This window comes from Canis lupus, chromosome 23, assembly GCF_003254725.2.
Source record: "Canis lupus dingo isolate Sandy chromosome 23, ASM325472v2, whole genome shotgun sequence".
Taxonomy (NCBI): Eukaryota; Metazoa; Chordata; class Mammalia; order Carnivora; family Canidae; genus Canis; species Canis lupus.
Window position 1 is genome coordinate 37,115,955 of NC_064265.1, and position 24,871 is coordinate 37,140,825.

A 24,871-nucleotide genomic window follows, 5' to 3' on the forward strand; every position below is an offset into this window, starting at 1 on the left:
AAGCGAGCACAAATATTTTTTAGAAGTACAGAGAACTGATGGTTACCAGAGGGGAGGTAGTTGGGGGATGGGTGAAATAGGCGATGGGGGTTAAGGAGAGCACTTGCTATGATGAGCACCGGGTGATGTATGGAACTGTTGAATCACTGTATCGTACACCTGAAACTAACATAACACTGTATAGTGGCTGGAATTAAAATAAAAATTAAAAAATTAAAAAAAAATTAAGATGTTACTAGATGGAAAGGCTGAGAAAGGCATTTCAGGGGTGGGTACAGCTCGTGCAAAGGCCCAGATGCTTAACAACTGAGCCACCCAGGTGCCCCTTCACTTCATATGTCTTGGAGGTGACTCAGCACATTGGGGGCTTCTTCATTCTTTCTGACACGTGGAAGTTCAGCTGTAGAGCTTAGAGACCTTCTCATCTGGTCCCTGGTTGCTGGTGGCAAAGACTGGAGACCCAGAGAAGTAGGAAGCCCGCTCAAGGTCTCCCAGCTGTTTGATGACCGAACCAGAACTCAAACTCAAGTTTTCTGCTTCTCATATCTACCCAAGGCCAGCCAGGCCCACTTCCTTGCCTCAGTGGTCCTCACTGTCAGACCATCATTGGAAAAGGCGATGGCTGAGCTTGCCAGTTGTTATAGTCATTGGGACAGTAGGCTGCTAGAGCCACTGGCTTCTTGATGTGTGTTCCAGACTACCATAGTAACCTTTGTCAGTGCGTCCTCCCCTCTCCCTCCCCTCCCCTCCCCTCCCTCCTCCTCCTTAGCCTTCTCTACCTTTGCCTCAGCAGCCCTGTACCAAGCCTCTGGCCCATCCCTAGCCCAGCAACTGGTCACTATGACAACAAGGGCTTTCCATCAAAAAGTGGCCTTCCAGGTATTTTATTTTGAGCTCCAATTAAGCAGGGCAGGCTGCAGGCTGGGAGCAGTGCAGGGAAGTGTGTTTTATGGCCTGTGAGAGAGCCCAGGTGCTATTTATAGCTCCTTAATCGGTGTTGCTAAATGGGGTCTTAATGCAAGTCCCGTGGCAACTGCACATTTCCATCACAGAGAATCTCCTCCCCGCAGCCTCACTCCCTCCATCTGTCGGCCTGAGTGGGCTCCCGGCAGCCCCTCCTGGGGGAGATGGTGCCTTCTCTGCGCTCAGCAGCTGTCGGCAGGCTGCCTGGCCTTCCTGACCTCCTCCTGACACACACAGGCCCTTTGCAGCCCGGTCTCTGGGGATATTTGATCCCCAGCTGTCACTTCCATCAGGAACCCGGAGTCCTCCGGTGGCCGTTTGTGTCAGGGCTGGGATTGTGCCCCCAACCTCCCTCCCCAACCCCATCAAAGCCAGAGTGGGGTGAGGGACATGGATGGCTGGATACGTAAGTAAGCGCCCACAAAATCCTTCCCATTAATCCCTCATGGTATTAACAAGCAGTTTTCCTCACGGAAACAGAGCAGGGGAACTCTTACACCCCGCTCCCTACAGCTGGGGAAGTCAGCCCGAGGAGGGGAGAGGACCCAGCTGATGTTCATTGCCCCGGCGCTGGCCCTGGGGCTCCCCGTGTGCCACCTCCTTCAGGCCTCCCGTCACTTGGTTTATAGAGAGAAGGAGCCTATTTCAGCCCGGGAGGCCAGATCTTGCTGCGCTAATAGACAACCCCAAATCGTTGACTTCAAACAACCGGGGTTTGACTTTTGCCCTTGCTGAGTGCCCGTCGCTGGTCAGCCAGAGGCTCTATTCTGCAAAGTTTGCGTCCTTCGGGTCCAGGGCAAAAGGGCTAACCCCTAAGTCACCGATGCAAAGGAGAAGGCAGCAGTGAACATGTTGGCTCCTGAAGCTTCCCCTGGGAAGTGATACACAGCACGTCCGCTGACCACTCATTGGCCAAAGTAGGTGCACGGCCACACCTAACTTCAGATGAGTAGGGAAGGGGAAAGCTGGTCCTGTGCCTGGAAGGGGACAGCTGGGATATTTGAAAACAGCCCTGGGGCTCCTGGGTGGCTCAGTGGTTGGGTGTCTGCCTTTGGCTCAGGTTGGGATCCTGGGATCCTGGGATCCCCCATCGGGCTCCCCACAGGGAGCCTGCTGCTTCTTCTGCCTATGTCTCTGCCTCTCTTTCACGCTCTCTCTGTCTCTCATGAATAAATAAAAATCTTGGGGATCCTTGGGTGGCTCAGTGGTTTAGCGCCTGCCTTCGGCCCAGGGCGTGGTCCTGGCGTCCCAGGATCAAGTCCCACATCGGGCTCCCTGTGTGGGCCCTGCTTCTCCCTCTGTCTGTGTCTCTGCTTCTCTCTCTCCATCTCTCATGAATAAATAAATGAAATATTTGTAAAAATAAATAAAATAAAAATCTTTAAAAAACCAGCCCTTGACCTCACAGAAGCTCAAGGTCAATGGTGAATGATTTCCCCAGATCCCACAGTTCCTAAAGCCAAAGCAGGGATTTGAACATTCAGCTGTTGCTCCCAGAGATCTGTGCTCTTTCCCCATGTCACAAAGTGGCTCTAGACATGGGTGCTAAAGACTGACTTCTGGCTCATATTCTATCTCCGGTATTCACAGGCCATGTTACCCCAGGTAGCAAGTCATGTAGCCTCTCAGAGCCTCATTTCTCTGTAAAATAAAGATCCTCATGCAGGACTATGGCCTGAACACCAAAACTTTATTCCTAAGTTGGGGGCAAGCTCATTTGGCAGCCAGACTCCATCTGAACGGGTGTGAGCCTATTTATAGTCATCCCTTATTTCACTCAGTGTGAATATTCAGAGGGTTCACTATAGAAATATTAATGTATTTGATTGCAGGCACTGCCCCAGACCACAGGGATGTTATGCAACGCATGGCACATGCAACTTAATTACTAAACTCTGGAACTCTCTCAATTTTGAATGCCTGGGCCCAGGGTTTGGATAAGGGACCGTGAATCTGTAGCACTTCCTCCAAGGGGTCGTAGCAAGGATTAAGGGAGATGCTGTGTCACAGATTCTGAGCACTAGGCCCAGCGTATAGTAAGTGCCCAATAATTGGTGATTATTCTAGGTCTCAAGATCGAACTGACAAGACAGGAAAGGGGCTCCAGTTTGCACTTCCCTGAAATCGGATCTCCCCGGTTCCTGAAAATTCTATCCTAGGAAACAGACGTCCTTTAGGGCCTCATAAATCGTTGAGTGTGATTTTGGGATGATTCACCCTGATAGCAAATAGGGTGTTTATGAAGGTCCTCAGAGAAGAGACAACATACTGTGTAAGACATATCAACTAATACACGACTGGGCAGAAATCTGAGGTTTTGTTTTATTGTTCACGTCTCAGAATCGTGGATCCTGGAAGAGAGTTCCAAAACCCTGTTCCTCTGAAGTCCTCAAGACCCTGTCTCAAGGGCGGAAACTGAGAGCCCACCCTTCACTGTCAACTTCCCTTCTGTCCTCTGCTAAATAGACTGGGGTTCTAGAACAGAACTAAACATGCGTTTGGCAGAAAGCTTCCGCTGCTGGGCCCAGAGCCCTGCCCTCTGGCCTCACACAGGCTGAGCACTGCAGCCCAGAGAGGCACGGTGTGTGGTGCTTAGAACCTTGGTTAACACTGCCAGGGTTGCAATCCCTCCTCAACCACTCACTAGCTGCGTGTCTTTGGGCAGGTTGTGACCTCCGTGTGACGTACTGTCCTCATCGGTAAAGGGGGATATCGGTGGTTGTTGTGAGGATTAAATGAGCTAATTTTTGGAAAGTCCTTAAAAGAGTGCCTGGTGCAGCACACACACTAGAAATGCGGGCTGCTCCTAATAGGGTGAATTTGGGGCAGAGCTGACACCTGGGTCTTCTGTCTCTCACTCCAGGAATCTTGTCCAACTAAATTCACATTTTTAAAAATAAGCGTTGACAAGGATATGGGGGAAATTGCCAATGGGAATATAAATTGATGCAGCCACTGTGGAAAACAGTTTGGTGGCGCCTCAAAAAGTTAAACATAAAATCAACATATGACCCAGCAATTCTACTCCTTGTTACATACTCAAGAGAAATGAAAATAGGGGGACACCTTGGTGGCTCAGTGGTTGAGCGTCTGCCTTTGGCTCAGGTTGTGATCCTGGGGTTCTGGGATCGAGCCCCACATCAGGCTCCTCATGGGGAGCCTGCTTCTCCCTCTGCCTGTGTCTCTTCCTCTCGTGTCTCTCATGAATAAATAAAATCTTCAAAAAAAAATGAAAATCAGTCTTCAAACAAAAACTTGTCCCCAAATATACATAGACACAGTATTCACAACAGTCAGAAGGTAGAAACCACCGAAAATGTCCATTAGTGGATGAATAAACAAAATGTGGTGCATGAAGACAATGAAATATTATTTAGCCATAAAAGGGAATGGAGTTCTGACACCTGCTAGAACATGAGGAGCCCCAAGGACACTGTGCTAAGTGAAAGAAAGCAGATACAAGAGGCCATATGTTGTATGATTCCATTTATATGGAATATCCAAAATAGATAAATTCATGGAGATTGAAAGCCAATTAGTAGTTGGCAGAGGCTGGAGGAAGGAGGAATTCAGAAGCAGTAACTGTATAATGGGTGCAGGATCTCCTTTGGGTGGAGGGTGATAAAAAGGGTTAGGAATTGATAGGGGTGATGGTTGTACAACACTGTGGATGTTTGAAATGCTATTGAATTATAGATTTTAAAACAGTTAATTTTATGTTATGTAAAGCTCACTTCAAATAAAAAATAAATTGATTGCAAGGAAGCTGTCACCAGACTTCAGTCAACAGGGCAGTTGTGCTCATGCAGAAGGTATTCCCCGGGTGAACTCACTCACCCCGAGCACGACCCGTGGGGAGCTCCCTTCATCCCCCACAACCCCCAGGAAACTATGTGCTCTCCAAACTGAGGGTGCCGGATTCATTTCCGATCCCCTGGCACCTGGCTTTGCACACAGCGGGTCCTCAAGAACCATGGTTCCCCGGGGAGTAACTGATAAAAGCGCAGTGAATACACAGCGGGGCTGTCCCCCACTTGCTGGCTCTGCACTATTGTGCCAGCAGCTTAGCCTCGGTGCTTGTTCTCCTCACTGGGAAACATTTGTCTCCAGATGCAGGACCCAGCAGAGGGCAGTTGCTCGCCTTAGGTAGTGGTAGTGGTGTGCATTATTATTACTTTAATTGGGAAACAAGCCCCCCCCCAGCTTTATTGAGATATAATTGCCATATAACATTGTGTAAGTTTAAGGCGCACCACACGTTTTTTTTTTTTTTTTTTTTTTTAAGGCGCACCACACGTTGATTTGAGACCCCAACATATCCGAAAGTGATTACCTCTGCAGGGTAAGCCACCACCTCCATCACTAGTTACCTTTCCTTTTCCCTGGTGGGACCATTTAAGATCTAGTCTCTTGGCAACTTGCAAGATCGGTCAAGAAGATTCTCAACGTAAGTTCCTTTAGGGAACTGGTTTTGCCACAACCCGAACTGTGATATTTTCCTGCCTTTTTCCAGCTCACGCTAACAAAAAAGTTACTTTTGTCCGTCATTTTTCTCTACTAATCTGTTTGTTCATAATCCTCCACCATCTGCTACCCCTTGTCTGGAGTAAAATAAGAAATAGGAAGGTGTCTGATTTTATGGCAAAATAGATATGGGCATTTTACACCAAATATATCAGTCTTCTGGGGATTGAATATTTTCTTGTGGGGAACACACTCTGGAGCAGACAGCTCTGCCCTTTACTTCTGGGTGACCTTGGGCATCACATGTCCTCTCTATGCCTGAGATTCTCGGCTCTAAAATGAGGATAAGCATGGTACCTGCCTCATAGGATGCTATCAGGACTGAAGGAGTTGCCAAAGGGCAAGTGACTGGCACTTGGGGTGAGCTCTGTATCCACATTGTTATCAGTGGCGGGGTAGTGGTGGTGGTGCTATTACTGTTACTCTGTGGTGGTCCCTGCAGTGCCCCCTGACTCCCAGGTGTCCTGACCCCTCACGGTGGATTATACATTTCACCAACCTGGTATCTACACAAAGAAAACTGGGTGAGAAGAAGGAGTGGATGCCTTTTGGCGTCCAAGCGAGTGAGATCTTTCCAATCTGGATACTCACAATCCATGCTAAGAGACCATGAAGAGTGGGATTGGGTTTTCATGCAGTTCGGATTTCTTACATGTGATTATGGATAGTATAGCTAGAGACATCCTCACCACGGAAGAACAGTGAGCAAGGCACTGGATCCCATTTAGTTTGTGCCTCCGCGGTTGGATCAGACCTTCTAGCAGTTTATGAGGATGGGCTGCCCCTCACGTGGTAAATTCTGACAAGGTGGTCAGGGAGCTTCACTGCTAGCCTGGGTCTGTGTCTGGGCCAAGAAATATTTTGTTTGGCCATACTAAGATAACACAGAACTGTCCCATAAAAATCTGGGTTTCAGGGTTAGTTTTTGTTTTTAAGAGCAGGAAATCTGGAATACCAGGCCCGCCTTCCTGCCTGGAGCCAAAGCTAGAGCTTATGTGTGTCCTCTGGTGTCCACAGGCCCCCATGTTCCATACCCACTGCTTACACCTGCTCCTGCCAGTCATTTAGGTACCCCCTGTCCCCTAGGCATCAGAGTTTGCAGCCTCTGCTCTAAAATCCTAACATATCTGTGATAATGCAAGTGGTTTTCACCCAGGCACTGATCATTAACTTTTTAAAAATTTACCTAAAGCAAGAAGCCATTTGCCTTGAAATGAGAAACAGCAATAGGGCAGCCATTTCTAAATTTGTTAGCTCTTAGGCCATATCATGGCTCTTTCCACGCAGAAAATATTTACAGATCTCATCACTTACCACTTTTCATTGGACACTTCTCTTCCCAGGATCTCCCCTAAATACGGGGCTCCTCTTGAGCTCCTTGGATCCTCTCACTAAAGGAGCAGGGAGCCAGGCTGAGAAAACTAGGCAGGTTCCATCCAAGAATTCAGTTTATTCATCAGTTTTGCTTAACTTTAGAAAAACAAGCTTCCACCACCCTCCTCTGGGCCTGTTTCTGAGCTCACACTTGGAAAGGTCAAATAAACACAGTATGTCCATTAGAAGGCCTTCATATGAAACCCCGGGGGTTCGTGCTGTTTAGCAAGATGCTGGAGTGATGACGTTTCCCAAGTGGAAGGAAGTTGGCCTGACCTTGGCTATTTGCTAGAAAACAGGAGCCCACTCTGCCAGTGAGCCCCAATGGTTGCAGGGCCTCCTCAAGAGGGGATGCTGGTGCTGCTGCTTGTTGCTCCCAGAGAGGAGAGGCCCCCTCATGCAGTCGGCTTTGGCTTCCTTCTTTCCAAATTCCTGAGGCCAAATCCCAGGTGGGATCCGGTGATTGGATGACCCATTAGTAGCTGTCCCCTGCTGGGCGGAGTCCTTTGTCTGTGCCACATGTCCCCGCTTGCCTGCCAACCACGGCTGGGCTTGTTGGGCCAGGGGCTCGCCTCCAGTCCATTCAGGGATCTCCATGCATGGAGACAAGACAGCAAGACTTAGAGCATCTCCTGACAGGAGAAGTGCCGCGTACGTCCTCGCCACGACTGTTTGCATTTTTGCTATTACTATTGCCAGAAATCCAGCCAAAGAGCCCAGCAGAACACCAAGGCAGGCTTTGAAAATAAATAGATCAGCACTCATGGCTTTCCTCATGCTTCTGCTTCTGATGAAAAAAATTGGAAGGAACATACCCAAAATAGAAGGGGCTGACGGACGGGGCCGGAGTGTGGGATTCTGGGGAGCGAGCGTCGCACCCAGGCTTCCTGGTGCAGGAGCTGCTGTGGCCTCCTCCAACCTCTGGTCAGAATTGTCTGTGGTCCTTGACGTGGAGGCATCCTTCAGGGGTGTCTGTCCTGCTCTCCACGCCAGCTGCCAGCTGCCTGCTTTCCCTTTGTTCTAAAGGAGCAACTGAGGGACGCCTGGGTGGCTCAGTGGTTGAGCGTCTGCCTTCGGCTCAGGGCGTGATCCCAGGGTCCTGGGATCGAGTCCCGCATCGGCCTCCCTGCACAGAGCCTGCTTCTCCCTCTGCCTAGGTCTCTGCCTCTCTCTGTGTGTCTCTCATGAATAAATAAATAAAACCTTAAAAAAAAAATAAAGGAGCAAGAGAAACAAGAGGAGCTGTCACGCGTGATCGCCCAGCTACACCAGGGCCTGAGCCTGTGCCCCTCACCTCACACCCTGTGCCCCCCACGCCCCGAGGCAGGCATCGTCCCCTTCCACGGAGGAAGCAGCTGGCCACTTAGAGCCAGAAGTCGGCTCCAGGCCTGGGCCGTCTGTCCTTCCAGCTGTGCCTTCCCCCAAGCGCTGCTGAGTTCTCAGCAGGCAAGAGTGACTCCATTATCACTCATCAGCTCGCGTTCAAGTGTAACTCGTCTTCTGGCCAAGCCTCTGGCCAGAGAGAGGCCGATCCGTGACTTCTCTCTCTCACTTTTGCTCTCTCTTTTTTGGCTCTTAACGGAACCTCTGATACACAGAATTGGATTAAACGTGATCCTCACTTGTAATACACCATCATTGCTCCCATGCAAAGCCCCTTTCATTCTAACATGCTTATTTAGGTATTTACTTCTTTATACCTTAATGCTGCCGTGAATCCATCCCCTGAGCCAAGGACCGGAGCATCCGCAGTTGGGCACCTCCGTCTCCATCCCTGTTCATCCCTGCCAACCTTCCCTTCTCTGAATTTTATGCATATTGTTCCTTATGGATTTTTCACTTAGAGACATATGTCTAAACAATGACTTATTTATAGTTGTTCTTGAACTTTCTAGTTTGTTCCAATACCACACTGTATTCACTGCTATGGCTTTAGGTAAGTCTTGCCATCTGGTCGGGAAGTGCTGCTGTACCCACGCTCCTTATTCTTCTTTACAAGGGGATGCATCATGAGGAGAGGGATCCATCCCTGAGGACCCCAACACTGCCCCAGATGGGGCATCCACCAGCTGTCCCAGAAGGACCATTCTGTTCCCTTCTGTGGTCGCCCCCCTGTAGGATGTGTTTTTTCCAGTATCTGTAGGGGCAGCCAGGTTGTTCTCAGGACTGCAGTAGCAGAGAAAACTTCTGGGGACATTGGGATGATCCATGGTGCAGGGTGGATAACAGCCAGAGGCCTCGCCCTCACCCCCACCACCTCCCCAAGGCTCTCCCCGCATGACCAGGGGCTGTCCTCAGCCAAAGCCAGGATGTCCAGCCATCGTGCAGCTCCCCAGGGCGAGCTCCAAGTTGAAAACAGTCAGATTTTCTGGGAAATTTTTCAGCTGAGTCAGGAACATCCCTCTACCAGACTGAGGAACTGGCGCAGTGTGTTACTAATTCTGTCTGCCTGTGGGGACCTTGCTGGAGGGTTCTTCAGCTGGCTTAGGGCAAAGTAAAAGGGCTACCTTTTTTTTTTTTTTTTTCATTCCTTGTACCAAAAGAACTGGGCTGCAGTTTCCTTTGTAAAGATGAGGCTTATTGCAGCTGCGTCCTCTCTTCCAGACACCGGCCTGGTCATTCCCACAGACCAAGTGCCTGTGGTGTCCAGAGCAGAGCCATAAGGGCTGGGTGGCAAGGACAAGAGCCGGTCCCTACCTGTGGGAGCCCACAGACTAAGGAGTGAAGATAGCACCAACAGCAGAAATGATTCTAGAACAATTCAGGGTGGTCCAGGATTCATCACAGGTTGAGGGGTAGGGAAACCACATTCCCCAAACTGAAAATTAGACAATGACATCTGGCAGTGAGACAGAGCATTTCCAACAGGGGCTGTCCCATAAACTCCTCAGGTGAGTCACCATAACTACGAGAACCGCTCAGAGGCCTCTGCAGGGGAGGGCTATTTGGGAGGCAGGAGGAAGTCTCACCCAGCACCGTGGGGGAGCCGTGCTGGCTGGGGAGAGGGCAGAGGCCGGGAGACCCTCAGGAGGCTGCTTTTCATGGTGGAGTCAGAGGGCTGGTGGTGAAGATAGAAAGTCAGGGTGGATCAGAGATGTTTAGAAGGTAGGCATGGAAGGGCTTGCTGCTAGGGCCAATTGGAGGGCAGAGGAGAATTTAGGAGCCTAAGACATGGCCCCCAGGACAGGGACCCACCAGAGAAGCACAGTGGTAAGGATGATGGGCCGGGATAAGTATTTGGTTTCTCTGCTGGGTGTTGGGATATATTTGGGGCAAACCCATGGAGCAGACCTTTTGGAATCACTGGGGATCTGGTGAAATGGCTGATTTTGATGCAGTTGTTCTGGGCTTGAGATCCCCCATTACCAACAGGCTCCCAGGTGAACCTGACGCTGCTGGTCTGTGGATGGCTCACTAGGGTCCCAGACTGGACCTGGGGTAAAGGTGGAGTGACACTGTCCCTGACTCAGGTAATAGCAGGTGCTAAGTGCCTGTTGAGTTGAGGTACGTAGTCATTCTAGTTCTCCTCCAAAATGAAAATGTCTCAGGCTTCAGGAATACCAATATTGATCATTCTGGTCAGAATTCACGGACATGAAACTGGAAGGGGTTATGTGCCTTTTTGGAAATGCTTTCATCAGAAGAGTGAGGCACATACCATTTTACAGTGTGCTTTCATCCCTGGGACATGCCTGGTCACCCACATGGACACTGGCTAAAATCCAGGGTGCAGCCTCTATACCCAGTGAGGTGAGGACACTTTTTATTCTAACAGACTAGATTTTCTTCAACCACTGATTATTGTTCCCTCAAATTGTCATTTGAGAAAACTGATCTTTTCCCAACGTTACATAATGATATTCTTTGAACACATCTAAGAGGTCCACCTTTGGGAGCCAATAAGCATCCTCACTCAACAGTAGAGCTCTTATTCATCTTCTAAAACTTCTCTTACCTGCAGCCTTCTCCAGGAAGCCATCCCAGATACCCCCAGGCTGGGTTAGATGCACCTCTTCCTGGCTCTCACAATGCCCCATGCAATTCCTGCTATTAAACACAAGCCTGTCTGGGCTGCCACCATTTATTCCAGTCTCTTCTCTGTAGCCCCGTGAGCCCCAGTGTGCCCAGCCACCTACTCAGGTCTTGCAAAGCAAGTTTGTAAGTAGAAGTATGATGAATGCATGCATGTGATTCATCATCACACCAGAGGGACAAGACTTTATCCTAAAAGTCCACAAAGTGACACTGGGACTCTGGTATCCCTCCAAGCCCTTCTTAAGAAGACTTGGATTAAAACACTGATGCTCTCATGCTTTGGTTTCCCCCATCTGCAGAATGGGCCAATGAAGATATCTTCATCGTTCAGGGATATTTCAACTTTGCTGTCAATAGAGACCAGCCTTAGCCTTGTACTAGGGTAAAAGCTGAGCTAGGATTTCTCCCCAGGCTCTGAGTCTGGGCAAGTGATGGGACTTCTTCCCATCACTTGCCCCAGTGCTCCCCAACCTAAACACAAAGAGCTTTGTCGTGGCTGAGGAGGCCCAACAGGAGCTGAGGCCACAAATCCCCAGGGAGGCCTGAGTCCTCCCCGCCCCACACTCCCCCCCACACCCATCCTCCAGTGTCTGCCTAGAGCCAATCATTCTTCCTACAGCTGGGTGAGGGCAATAGCTAACAACCACCCACTGGCTTTGGCAGGACCAGGGCAGAGCGGAAAGTAAGCAGACAGGCAGCCCCAGCTCTGCTGAGATCGTGGCCAAGAGGACAGAGAACACCATTGGATCGAAGGCCCTCAGATGAAGGATTCAGATCATCAGATTCTTCATTCCTTCGACACTTGCTCATGTGAGCCTGTGGCTAAAATCAGCCTCACTTGGTAAACCTGAGTATGCCTCTGAGCAGCCCGCCCTGCCTTTGATAATACAGCAGGTATGGCCAGCCAGCACCTCTGGGCCTGGCTCACCTCCACCTCCCGCAGGAAGCCCACCTGGCTTCTGCCAGCAGCTTGGGAACCACAGCCCTAGGTCTCCAAGCCTCATCTAACATTTATTTCACAGGATTTGCTGGCCTTACTATTCCCTTTTACATGTACACTTAAGCCTAATTTGATTGGGTTCAGTTAGGGTCCTTTCACTGCAAGGATTAGATATGATTTCTCTTCAGCTGTGGAAGGGACTCAGAGCCTTCTTGCCAAACCACTTGCCACACTGGTAGGGGCTGAGGCCCCAGGGAGGAAGGCGAAGCCACTCTGCCAGCTGGTGGTCAAGGCCAGCTGGAGCCCAGGGCTGCCAGCTGCTCAGCTGCTTTGCACCCAGCTGCACGGCAGGGTCGGGGTGAGGAGACCCTGAAGTGGAACTGAACAGAGATGAACTGAGCTCCCTCTTCTGGTGCATTCTCTGCCTGCAGCCACTCACCAGCTACCCATCTCGCCGGCCTCCATACCCTTTGTCTCTGGGGATGGTGAATCATTCAGCTGGGTGAGGAGGAAGGTGAAGGAAAGGAATCCTGATGGGTTGGGGCCAAAACGAGAGTGTCCTGTGGCCTAGAGTTTTCTCTGAGAGGAAATGACAGCCACAGTGGAGATGGTTGATCGAGTGGTCAGAGACTGGGGTGCTGGGATGGGCATTTAGAGATGTGGCCAAGCTCCATGGCATGGCCCAGGGGTAGGCAGCGGGGTGGAAGAGCATGTTCTGAGCACGAGGCAGTCCAGAGCCAGGAGCCTGGATGATGAGAGGTTGTGCCCGTGGAAGCTTCCATCAGAGGTTGGGGGGCCGCAGGTGCGGGTGCAGTGGGGACCTGGGAGGCCAGGCCAGAGCCCTGACAAACAAGGGGTCAGAGTCAGTAGATGACAGCAACAAGGATCCGAGCCAAGCAGTATGAGCCCCAGAGACTTCTCACAAGCAGATGGCAGGTGCAAAGCGAATGTGGCAAGAAGGAGCAAAAAATCCTGCCCTACCTCCTGGGCCTGAGGGCACAGACAGCCCCCAGGGAAGGCTGAGGGCAGTGGAGTCTGGGGGAGGAAGCTGGGGGGCCTTTCAGAGAAGTCAAGGGTGCAACTTTCTGTGTGTACAGCTGCGGTTCCAGGGAGCACGGTGGGAGACTCGCTGCAGGCTGGGGTCAGAGGTGAGGGGCACAGAGCATGATGGGGGCATGGCACTTGAGAGGACCGATGGTCATAGACAGGAGATCTAACGGCTCTTCACGTCCATCACTCTACCCTCCTTCATGTCCTCTCCTCTTTTCCTGGAAGCTCGTGGCGTCCTGTTACTTGGGTTCCTTCTTCATTGCTGGAGTACATCCCCGTGTAATGTTCAGACTGGGTGGGCAGAGGCTCTTCTCTAGAGTCTGAAATGGGGTTGCTCTTTGCCCTGCAGTGCAGTTCCCCTGTGCCCCAGGGGTGCCGCGGGGTCTTCTAGTGAGGCCTCTGTGCTGGGCCCACCTTCCCGCAGGATACTGGGCGGGGACCGGTGGGTGGGCCATGCCCAAGGGACTCCATCCGGATAGAAGCACCTTCCCACCGGCCACTGTGCCCTCTGCGGTGGAGAAGGCTTGGCTCGTGCTCCTCTGGGCATCTCTTCAGCCGCAGCGCCGGCCAGGAGCTTCCTCAGAGGTGTCTACCTCCCGCAGACAGCAAGCCCAGACTTCAGCTGCCCCCCAGGCCGAGTTTAGGGTTCTCCAAGGGGTTACCCCAGTGTTTGCTCCAGGCCCGGTCGGCCCTTTGTTGCTGGAGCCTGGGGGCTTCTCTCTCTAGGGCTCCCTTGGTGAGAGCCACATCCACCCCTGGCACACAGGACTGCCAGTTCTCTGCTTGATTTTTCCCCCATCCTGCCCCACCTGCCTACGTCTTCCCAGAATTTACCCAAACATCTAGGCTGCTGACTGTCTTTCTTGCTTTCCAGGACTGTTGTCAGGTCCTTTAAACACATGCATGCACACACGTGCACATCTCTTCTACCCTTTTGGAGAGACACGGCTGGGACAGGACAGGTATAAACATGTGGCCCAGGCTGCCGGCTGCCCCTTAAGCCCAGTCCCACGCAGTTCGGGTGGCATTTTCTAGCACTCTTTGTTCTGGGTCCTCCCCTTTGGAGGTTTCCCACGTCCTCACTCTGCAGTGTTGCCAGGGAAGGCCATGCATTATTTAGGACCATTCTGCTGTGCAGCACTCTTATGCGCATAAAGGGACTTGCTCACTCACTATCCCAGGGAAAAATGTGGGCCTGCGCTGTGGAGCCCATCTGTGCCAGTGACGCTTGTTGGCACAGAGTTCATCAGAAAACACTGCTCATGTCCCAGCTGCAGTCACAACCCTTCTTGCTGGGGAAACAGAGAAGCATCCAGATTCTAAATGCTTTCTAGATGTGAGCTGAGGTCGCTCTTGACCATGACAGGGCCAATTGGGTCCACGGATGCTATATATTTTGGAAGTGAGTGGGTAATGATATATTTGTCTGTTTGTGTGATTAACTAAGTGGAGTGACACCTGACAGATGAAGATGCAGAGGGCAAGGACCCAAGTCACTGGGGAGGAGGTGACACTTGGCTTGGTTCCTATAAAGGAGGCAAGCTTCTGGAAGGTGGTGCAGCTGGTCTTCCAGCTGAAGGAGCAGCATGAGGGAAGGCCCAGAGGCATGCAGGCCATTCTCTGAGTCTTCCGACACCAAAACCACAGTCTATGGATAAGTGATTAGCACAGTGTATGGCACACAGAACGTGTGTGCACTTGTCCATATGCATGTCTTCTCCTTTCTTTTCCTGAAAACCTAGGTACCCAGGTCTACTAGAATCCAGATTTCAGGCCTGTCACTCAAACCTTCCCCCATCTGCTGACCATTGTCTAAAACTGTTGCAAAAGAATTTCACCAATGGACCTTAAAATGTTGATCTTTCTTCAAAATATAAAGTAGAGTATGGAGGTGGAGTAGAGTGTAGTGACTCATGTCTTAATATCTCCCGCCGCAGGCAGAGGAGATGTCAAAGGGCCCAGGAAAGCTGCTTCAGCCACCAGTCCCTGTGTGAAATCTCCACCATTCACATTTCCATCACAGACATAGACTGTCTAAGCCAGATGATCTAACTTCCCCCATTTTATTGATGGCAAAACAGAGTCACTGAGAAGTTCCATGGTGTACATGGGCTTGTACAGGGAGTTCGTGGTGGAGAATTATGGAAAATTCAGGTCACTGTAGAACCTTGCAGATGATTGCCTTGTGATATTTTTAGCATGGAACCAGACATTCAGCCCCGGCTCCAATAAATCTTCATCAAGAGCACAGTGTTGTTGTCAATTAGGACGATGCACTGAGGCATTTTTAGAACCACAATAAGTAAATCATTACTATTTTTAAAGGTACCTCTTGGGCTGCAGGCCTGACATAAGACCTACTGTAGAGAGAATGCCTCTCAGGCAAGGAGCATGTTTGTCATACCATCATCACAACACGTGGTGGAGGCGTTGCTGTCCCCACTTCTCAGGGCGGAAAAATGTGGCCCCAGGAAGCTGAGCCAACTCTCTGGCTCACTGGTGATGGGAGCAGGAGCATAAGTTCCAAGCCAGCCTCTTTTCCCCACTTTACCCCATCGGGGTTGGGGGAAGATGCCTGACTCGTGTTGTATCCACACCCACCCACCAGGGAGTGGAGACCCTCCTAACTCAGCCAGTGACTTTTTTTTTTTTTTTTTTTTTTTTTTTTTTATGATAGTCACGTACAGAGAGAGAGAGAGAGGCAGAGACACAGGCAGAGGGAGAAGCAGGCTCCATGCAGGGAGCCCGACGTGGGACTCGATCCCGGGTCTCCAGGATCACACCCTGGGCCAAAGGCAGGCGTCAAACCTCTGAGCCACCCAGGGATCCCAGTCCTGGACTTTTTATTTTTATTAATGTAAATGTGTTTTTGAAGTATAAATAGGCAGAAAGTACTCAAATCTCAGGTGACTAAGCTTGAGGGTTTTTACAAACTGAACACACCTGTACGCCAGAACTCAAAGAGCAGAGTAACACCTACACACACACACACACACACACACACACACACACACACACACACCCCCGTCCAGGAGCTTCCTCCTGCCCAGTAGCAACACCGCCCTAACTTCGTCATCCTGTTTTTGGAACTTTATAAGTGAAGTCACACAAACTATACTTTCCCTTCACTCAAAATTATGTTTGTGATTCATCCATGTGTTTGCCCGTAATTGTGGGTCCTTCCTTTTCATGGCTGATCGGTGTTCTACTATGCGAAGATACACAATTTATGTTTACCGTCCACTGTTGGTGGACAGAAGTGTTGTTTCCAGATTGGGGCTTTTACAAATAATGCTTCTGTGAGCATTCGTGTACGTGCATGTGGCCCCCTTGTGTGCACCAGGAGTGAAGCCGCAGGCCGGGTTCAGCGGCAGGTTTCCGGGGGGCCTGTGCCAATTTGCACGCTCTCCGCATCAGGGGAGTTCCAGTGGCACCACATCCCTGTCTGCACTTGCTATCGTCTTGTTTCCATTTTGGCCGTTCTGGTGGGCATGTAGGACAGTCACATTATGACATTAATTTGCACTCCTCTGATGATTCATAAAATTAAACACTTTTTCATATACTTACTGGCCACTTGGATATCCACTTTTGGGAACAAGGATTCCTTTCTCAATTTTTGTTTTAGTTGGAAAACATCTCAGAAAATGGCTCCTGTGCTGAAAGATTCTGTGTTTCTCTTCCCACCTGGTCGATCATTTCTAAGCCTCAGCATCTGGCAGTTCTAAGAAGGGTTCCAAAGCCAAGGGGAGTCAGAAAAGAGGAGTCAGGGGTGGGCCCAGCCGACACTGGGCATCCCTGGAGCTTTGGAAATTCCACAGCTGCAGCGACGACTTGCTCTGTGCACCTTGGCATTGCTGTGCAGCTGTCAGTTTAAAGGGCCCTCCGAACCGAAGAGAGAGGATTTATATCACGCTTAGAGCAAAGACGTGCCCTGAACTCCAGCACCCGCACCCCTTTCTCACTTCCTTTAGAGTTGGGCTCTGGATTGATTTCTGTGACTGCAGAGGAATAATGATAAACAGTTCTTCCCTTCTCCCCAGCCCCTAATGGGGCAGGGAACACATGGGGAATTGGGTTTTAGCATTTGGGGGCACTGAGGACCTAATGTGTGCCTAGGGCTTTAAAATATTGAAGAAAGCTCTCCCGCTCTGGCAGTGATTATCAGCTCAAAATTTTCCTGATGCCAAGTGCAAGCCCATCTCCTCTCACTCAGAGAAGGAACTGTTGGTCTCCCAGCCAGACCGCACCTCGTTACCAGCCCTCCCCAGGCTCAGCCTCATAAAGGGCAACCGAACAAATGCCCGGATGGGAAGGGGATAGCTAGAAGTGGCGTACAGTGAACACCCACTACGTGCTGGTCACGGTGCTAAGTGTGTCACACTTTCTAGCTGTCACTGAATCCTCACCACAAGCCTCCTGATGATCAAAACCTGCCCTTTTCTCAGGGGACCTACAGGTGCGTGGGCAGCTAAGATGGAAATGCTGCCAGGTAAGATTAATTTATTCCAATTGCTTGACACATCTATAGAAGACATGCCCCGAAGCAGAACATCAGCTCGTTCTTTTAACAGGCAATTTCTGGGCCACCTGCCTGTGATGGGTGCAGACTGAGGGCTGTAGGTCCTAAGACAGGTAAGTCAGGGTCACGTCCTGTAAGAGGTCTGCAGTTTCCCTGTGACCATTCATTGTTAAGTGAACAGTGTTGAAAACCCCTGCCACATTTGTGTAAGCAGAGGGAGAGCCCACTTCCAGTCAGTACACCTTGTGTACGGTGCCCACCTGTGTTCCACCAACATGCCACAAGTGGGGACCAGCACCTTGTGGCACTCACCAGCTGTGTGTCCTTGGGTTCAGTTCCCTCCTCTTCAAAATGGGGATAATAGTAATAGTCATAATAATAATCCTACCCCGGAGGGCTGTTGTGATATGAGTTTGATACATACATGCATGTGAACAGCTGCAAATAAAGAGCTTAGGACAGCACCTGACCACATGCTAAGTCTTCTTCTTCTTCTTCTTTTTTTTTTTTAGAGATTTTATTTGTTTGAGAGAGACAGGATGAGTACAAGCAGGGGAGGGATAAGCAGATTCCCTGGCTGAGTACAGAACCTGCTGCAGGACTCGATCCCAGGACCCTGGGATCATGACCTGAGCCGAAGTCAGACGCTTAACTGCCTGAGCCACCCAGGCGCCCCCATAAAAAGTCTTCAATATACATTAACTACAATGAGCCAGAAATGAACGTAACATTGTGTGTCAGCAGTACTCAAATTTATTTTATTTTTTTTAAATTAACGGGTTTTATTTATTTATTTATTTATTAGATTTTTATTTATTTATGATAGTCACACAGAGAGAGAGAGAGAGAGAGAGAGGCAGCGACATAGGCAGAGGGAGAAAGAGGCTCCATGCACCGGGAGCCTGACGTGGGATTCGATCCCGGGTCTCCAGGATCGCGCCCTCGGCCAAAAGCAGGCGCTAAACCGCTGCGCCACCCAGGGATCCCAGTACTCAAATTTAAAAATATATAAATAAGTAAAAATTGAAAAGTAATTACAATTAGGCAGGAGGATTTGGGTTTGGGAGGGGGCTGCTCACAGAGGCATGCTTTGGGGAGCAGTGCAAAGCTTGAATCAGAACCAGGCCGGGGACAGGGAGAAAGAGAGCTGGGTACAGGGGTGTAGCTGGGGGAACCTCAAGAGGGGTGTCAAGTGTTGGCCTAGGCAAGGTGTGCGGCCGTGTGCCTGGCGGTGAGTGATCTGCTCTCTAGGCCTATAAAACAGGATGCCCAGTCCTCCCTAAGCCTCATCCAAACTGTGAGGGTTTGTATGAGGGTCAAAGAGGATATGGAGGCGAGAGTGTCTAAAGCCACAATACTCCACACAGCCTCACCTCCAGAGAAGGAGAGCTGGATACGCTCTGGTACATGACCTCCAGGCACCAGCCAAGCCCTGCTTTAGTTGTAATGGCTCTCCATATTAACCCTGAGCTCCAATAAATGAAAATCTCCATAAAACATACTCTTGACCACTTTCCCATTCCTTATGATATTATTCCTGTGACAACTCTCATGTTAGTATTTACTACCTATGGTTTGATTGCATCTTAGTACATTATAGAATGCTTTTATTTATTTTTTTTAAGATTTTATGTATTTATTCATGAGACACACACGCACACAGAGGCAGAGACACAGGCAGAGGCAGAGACACAGGCAGAGGGAGAAGCAGATTCCATGCAGGGAGCCCGACGTCGGACTCGATCCGGGGTCTCCAGGATCATGCCCTGGGCTGAAGGCGGGGCTAAACCCCTGAGCACCCTGGGCTGCCCTATAGAATGCTTTTAAACCCTCACTTGTTCTGTTACCAAAAAGTAAGTGTGAAGATGCAGCTTCAGGTTTCTAGGACATTCCTGTATTCTTGGGGAACATGTACAAGCCATATGAGATGTGTAACCACCACGATCTTCATTCTTGATCCAGCAGACCAGCACCCCTCCTCTCCCTCCAGGCCTCCCAGCCTGTCCTGTCCTATGCCTCTTTGCCTTCACCTGTTCTCTTGGCCTAGAACATGCCCTTCCCTAACATCACATCAAACTCCTATTCACCCTTCAAACCCTCATTCAATTATCCTCTCTTTGAAGCTTTTAACCAATCCTTCCACAGAAACTGCCCAGTTTCTGTCCCGTGTGCATTTAGGAATTATCATGTATATTATACCTTATTACAATGATTCACCAGTTAGAGAGAGAATACTTCAAGGGATGCCTCTGGTCTTGGCTTAGTTATCTCTGCATCTCATCTCGGGATCCAATCAGAAGGCCTGGAAGAGAGTAAGGGCTTAATAAACATGTCGACAGCAAAACTAAACCTGGTGCTACATCCAGAGATTCTATGGCTTATGGATTTTAATTCATAAATTTTTTCACAACTGGATAGTAGAAGAAAATGTATCCCTCTGCCGATCATCAAAAGATACTACAGGAGAAGTTTGAGGGTTCACAGGAATTTCAAACAGCCTCCCCAAGCCCAGCCAGCTTCTAAGAGAAAGCCCACTGCAGATCCCTTCCCAGGTCAGAGGCTTTCATTTTTATCTTGACCTGCAGCGAGAAGTATTTTTTCCACTGAGACATACTGAACACTTCCTTACATCAGAGACAAAGCTTTCACGGAGTGATACTCACCCGTGCTCTGTTCATTGCTCTCCATTTTCCCTTTCTTTCTTTCTTTCTTTCTTTCTTTCTTTCTTTCTTTCTTTCTTTCTTTCTTTCTTTCTTTCTTTCTTCTTTCTCTTTCTTTCTTTCTTTCCCTCTCTTTTTTTTCTTTCTTTTTTCCTTCCTTCCTTCCTTCCTTCCTTCCTTCCTTCCTTCCTTCCTTCCTTCCTTCCTTCCATTGCTGGTCACCATCCAATAAATTGATTTCATGATTCTTTAGCCTAACCAGTCTAAAAAAAACACTGCTTTAAGCCCCCAGCTAATATAACCAGAGGCTTCTTGGAGGAGGAGCCCCCCAGGCCCTGAAGGTCAGCTCAGAGGAGCAGGGGTGCCACCAGTGGGCAGAGGGTAGGCAGGGGCAAGTAGGTGTGGAGGGCACCAGCAAGACTAATCCACTCGCCCCTCTCGTTGCAGCCGAGCCCCTGCCGCTGATGGACCTGTGCCGGAGATCCATCCGCTTGGCCCTGGGCCGCCAGCGCCTACAGGACATCGGCGCCCTGCCCCTGCCTCAGTCTCTCAAAAACTATCTGCAGTACCAGTGAGGCTGCGGAGCAGCAGTGGGTACCCACAGCCAGCAGGGCCTGTCATTCGTGGTCATGCAGTACCTTCAGGAAGGAGCACCAGGACACACAGTTCTTTGAAAGGACCAGGACGCCTTTCCCAACCTGGAGAACGAAACATCTCTTGCCAACAGTATTTGCGGCCTTGGTAAGTCAGGCACCTCCTTGGTGGCCGTGATGAGCCTGGAGCCTGCGCCCAGCCGACATCCCGCCCGCCCACCGAGACCCAGCAGGCACCAGTATTGCTCAGAGAGCCTGTCTCCTTCTTGGAGAGAATGAATAGAACATCTGGGCAGGAGGCACTTCTATTGCGTGCCCTGGTGCAGACAGGGCCGGGGAAGCTGGCCTGCTCGGGGAGAAAATTGCCTCTGAATAATGAATGACGAAAGCAGCTTGATGCGGGTGCCCCCCCGGGCCCCCACCCCTCGACACTTTAGGACTCTGTGCCCCTTTGCAAGGCTATTCCCCAGGGATGCCCAACTGCAGCATTGGCAAGTGGACAACGCAGTGTTTGGACCCCTTGCAGCTTACCTCTCTGAACATTGTTTACTCTCCCCTTCAGCACCCTCTGTCCCCCCCGCTGACCCGCAGCTCTCGGGCTCCCCCAGGCACCTCTATTCAGGGAAGCTGAGTCTAACTCACCCCAGGGACAGAGAGTATCCTTAGTAGTAGTAGTAGTAGTATCTTAAGTCACGCTGCATTGTAAAAGAGGAACGTGGTGAGGGCAGTACTTAGTCCAAAGGTGCTAAAGGGGGAATTTGGGGCACTGTGCCGCCCAAGTGGATGATGTCCTCAGGCTGGGGAGCCTTCCTGGGGTGCTGGGAGGGTCTCTAGGCAGCCGTCTGTTCTGGAGGTGCCTGGCTGCCGCAAAGCTTTATCGGAGCGAATTATTTTTTCACTTTAGGAGACATGTACAAGTTTGTTTCTGTTTCAAGTGTGTGTGTGATGTGCTGTTTATTTATCAGCTGGGGGCCCCAGGGGCAGCCCTGTAACCGGGAGGGTGGACGCGGGCGGCCCCTTCTCTGCCTGCCCTGAGCCTGGCCCCCTCCCGGGGACGCTGCTGCTGCTGCCGCTGCAGCCACCGTTGGGCATCTCTCGTGTGTTCCTGAAGCTCTCTGCCCAGACCCATTTTTAACTGGAAATTGCCACAGCAGTGGGATTCCAGAGCCCCAGACGGCACTGCCTCCCCCCACCTTAATGTGAATTTGACTGATGAATGAGGAGCGTTTCTAATAAAGTTTGTCGTTCAGTCCTCCGGCTGTTTATTAGATGCTGTGTGGGGAGGGCGGGCGGGTGTCTTGCATCAGCCTAGCTGGTGACCCCAGGCGCGCAGAAGGCGGGGATGCGGACCCCTCTCCAGGCCCTTCTTGCCTCTTCGGTCTTGTTGCCACGTGAGCCCGAACCCGGCTCATTTTACAAAGGCCTGCCCTGCCCTGGGTGAACGAATGTGCCTGGGTCCTGGCTCCGCACAAAGCTAGTCATGGTGGTGGAAACACAGGCTGACCTCCTGGTGCCAGGGTGAGGGTGCCCAAGGGGTGGCTCTGCAGGGGGCGTCCGCAGGGTGAACCCTATGGGATAACAATCTCAAACCAGACCCCAAGGTGGGGCCAGATGCAACTTTGGAAGCACATGTCATCATCAAGGAGTAGTGCAAATTGCTGACGGGTGAGTGTGCAGCCTAGGCAGGCTTGGGGCTGCAAGCTAGTCGGGGTCAGGACTGGCACAGCAGGCACTCAGCCATACAGGCCACCAACATGCCCTTTGCCAACGTCTGAGGACCCAGGGCCAGGCAGATCTGTCCCTCCAAGGGAGACGTTTATAGATGTTACAGACCAATAAAGTGAGAGGGAGGGCCTGAAGGGGGTGTAGGAAGATAGGGCCTGAAGGGAAGGCTCCCTGGGGAAGGAGGCCCTCTTCCTTCCTCTCTGCTTTGGGAGCAAAGACAACCTTGGTAAGGACAGACCAAAAGCATCAGACTTGCCAAACCTACCACCAAGGACAGTGTTTTTTCCCTCTCTCTCATCTCGGGGCTGGAGGCTGGGCTCAGCTTCGGAGTCAGGAGGCCGGGGTTTGGGTCCCAGCCTTGTCCCTTATATGTTGTGACCTTGGGTGCATCACTTCCTTCTCTACACACCGTAGGGGCCGGAGCAGGTGGCCAGTGGATGAGGACCTCTCCGCTCCCAACTCGAGGGTCCGTTTCAGCACCAGCCTTCCTGTGTAAAGGCATCCGTCTTGTCCACACCTTGCTCATGCCATTTCCTTCACCCCAGCAATGTTCTCCCCATCCTCATGTTAGAACCTTCTCCGGGATTGGCTTAGATTGACCCTCCTCCAGGGAGCCACCCATCAACCTTTGCTCTGGGAGTCCACTCCTCACCTCCTGTCTTGAGGAGGCCTCTCCTGATGTCCAGGGCCCTCAACCAAGTGCTTGGGCTAGAGCCCCTCCCGTCCCCGTGGGCTGGGAGTCTTGGGATGCTAGAGCCTGGGCCTGTTGTTTCCAAACTGTGGTGGATGAGCCACATGGCCTCACCAAAGACCAGTGAGGTGGAGGTGAGTGTGGAAGTCCCCTCTTATAGCTGGGATGTCCATGGAACCTGCAGGGCAAGTCCTGGAGGGATGGGGAGGGATTCCTGCTGGAGCCAAGAACCTGGCCAGGGGGCCCCTGGGGCCTAGGCCCTTTCACTCCCCTCACCATTCCGCAGATACTGGCGGGCATTGTTGGGAGTCGGGGTGCACCCGCGCTGCTGGAGCAGGAAGGCAGGAATGTGACCTGGCCCTGATGGAGCTCACACTGTAAGGGGAGACAGGGAACATGAAGCAAAGCCACGGAATGACATCAGAGGGAAGACAGGAGCCGGGCAGGGCTGGAGGGCAGGGAGTGGAAGGCGCCCAGGGCTGACAGGGGTCAAGGAAAACCAGTACAGAGATGCAGAGTTGGGAAGAAGTGAGAGGAGCCATACATATAAAGTGGAGGGGTGGGGGGTCCCTGAGTCAGGGAACTTCCTGCTGTCCCATCCTCCTCGAGGTGGGAGCTCCTGTGCCCTGGTGAGCTGGGCTGAGGGGAAGAGCCTTCACTCTGCCTTGAGCTGCAGGTCAGTCCACCCTGGGGTGTGTATGGGTGGGGGGGGGTGTCAGTCTTCCCGGCAGGCAGCCTGGGAGCCTTACTACCACTCCCCAGAGCCAGTGCCCAGCATAACTCAGTCCCCAGCCTCCCCTCATCCTTGGCATGTTCTCTGGGGTTTGGTCTTTCTCTCCATGACCTGTTTCTGATGGAGGCACTTGCTGAGACAGGCCCACTAACTGCTTTCTAATTGTCTAAGAATAGAGCATGAGGGGGCCCCAGTCCCCCAGAGAGCCGAGCCCTGCTGAGGTCCCTGGTCCATGCTTTACCCCCATTTAACATTGCCACTTTCTGGACAAAAGCCATCCTCGCTGCCTGTCTCTGCCTCTCTCTGTGTGACTCTCATGAATAAATAAATAAAAATTTTTAATAATAAATAAATAACTAAATAAAGAAATAAATAAAAGGAGAGGGGTGTATTCCCTCAAAAGTTACTTCCTTCTCACTGGAAATGCTTTGGATTTAATGCAGTATTACCCTTGACAGTAATTAGTATAGTGATTGCATCTGAGAAGGGAGAGGGTTCCGAAGGAGGAGGAGGAAAAAGGAGAAGAGGAAGAAGAGAGAAGGAGGAGGAGGAGGAGGAAAAAGGAGAAGGGATAAAGAAGGCTGGGGGATTTGAAGGTTTTGAAGAATAAAGTATCCCATTGTCTCAGGAAAACACTTCCAGAGAGCCGAGGTCCTCGAAGCACTCCCAGGAGTGCAACATCTGTTCAGGGATTTCCCATTCCGAGTGGCCTCCTATAAAGCAAGTGCGGATGCCCTTATGAGCCCAATTGCACACAGGGGAGAGGTTTCACGTTTCCATCTAAAAAAGCACATTTCTTCCCTGGGTAACGGTCATGTTACACAACAGCCCCTGGGACTGTCACATAGAGCCTAATAGGATATCACTGCCCACTAGTTACAGAAAAATCAGCTTTTTTTTTTTTTTTCTTTTTGTAAACAGAGAAGAGAAGACAAGCCTTTTTCCTTATCTTGAAAAAAATATCTTGGCCAGTAAATCACTTCTCCTTTATCAGTGTGTGGGCAGTTCTACATTCCTCCCAAACTCCTCCAAGATTTTCAGATGAAGTTGCCAGGACTGGT

The 24,871-nt window shown here is 50.8% G+C and overlaps 1 protein-coding gene across 2 annotated transcripts in view; it reads left to right on the forward strand.

Annotated features, from left to right (window-relative positions):
- Window positions 1-21,912, forward strand: part of SPSB4 (splA/ryanodine receptor domain and SOCS box containing 4) — an 80,388-nt gene extending 58,476 nt beyond the window's left edge. For both annotated transcript variants that reach the window (XM_025448961.3, XM_049100149.1), the window contains one exon: window positions 20,516-21,912. In XM_025448961.3, the coding sequence (XP_025304746.1) occupies window positions 20,516-20,643 (128 nt within the window). In that variant the 3' untranslated portion in view covers window positions 20,644-21,912. The remainder of the gene's footprint in view (window positions 1-20,515) is intronic.
- The last annotated feature ends 2,959 nt before the right edge of the window (window positions 21,913-24,871 follow it).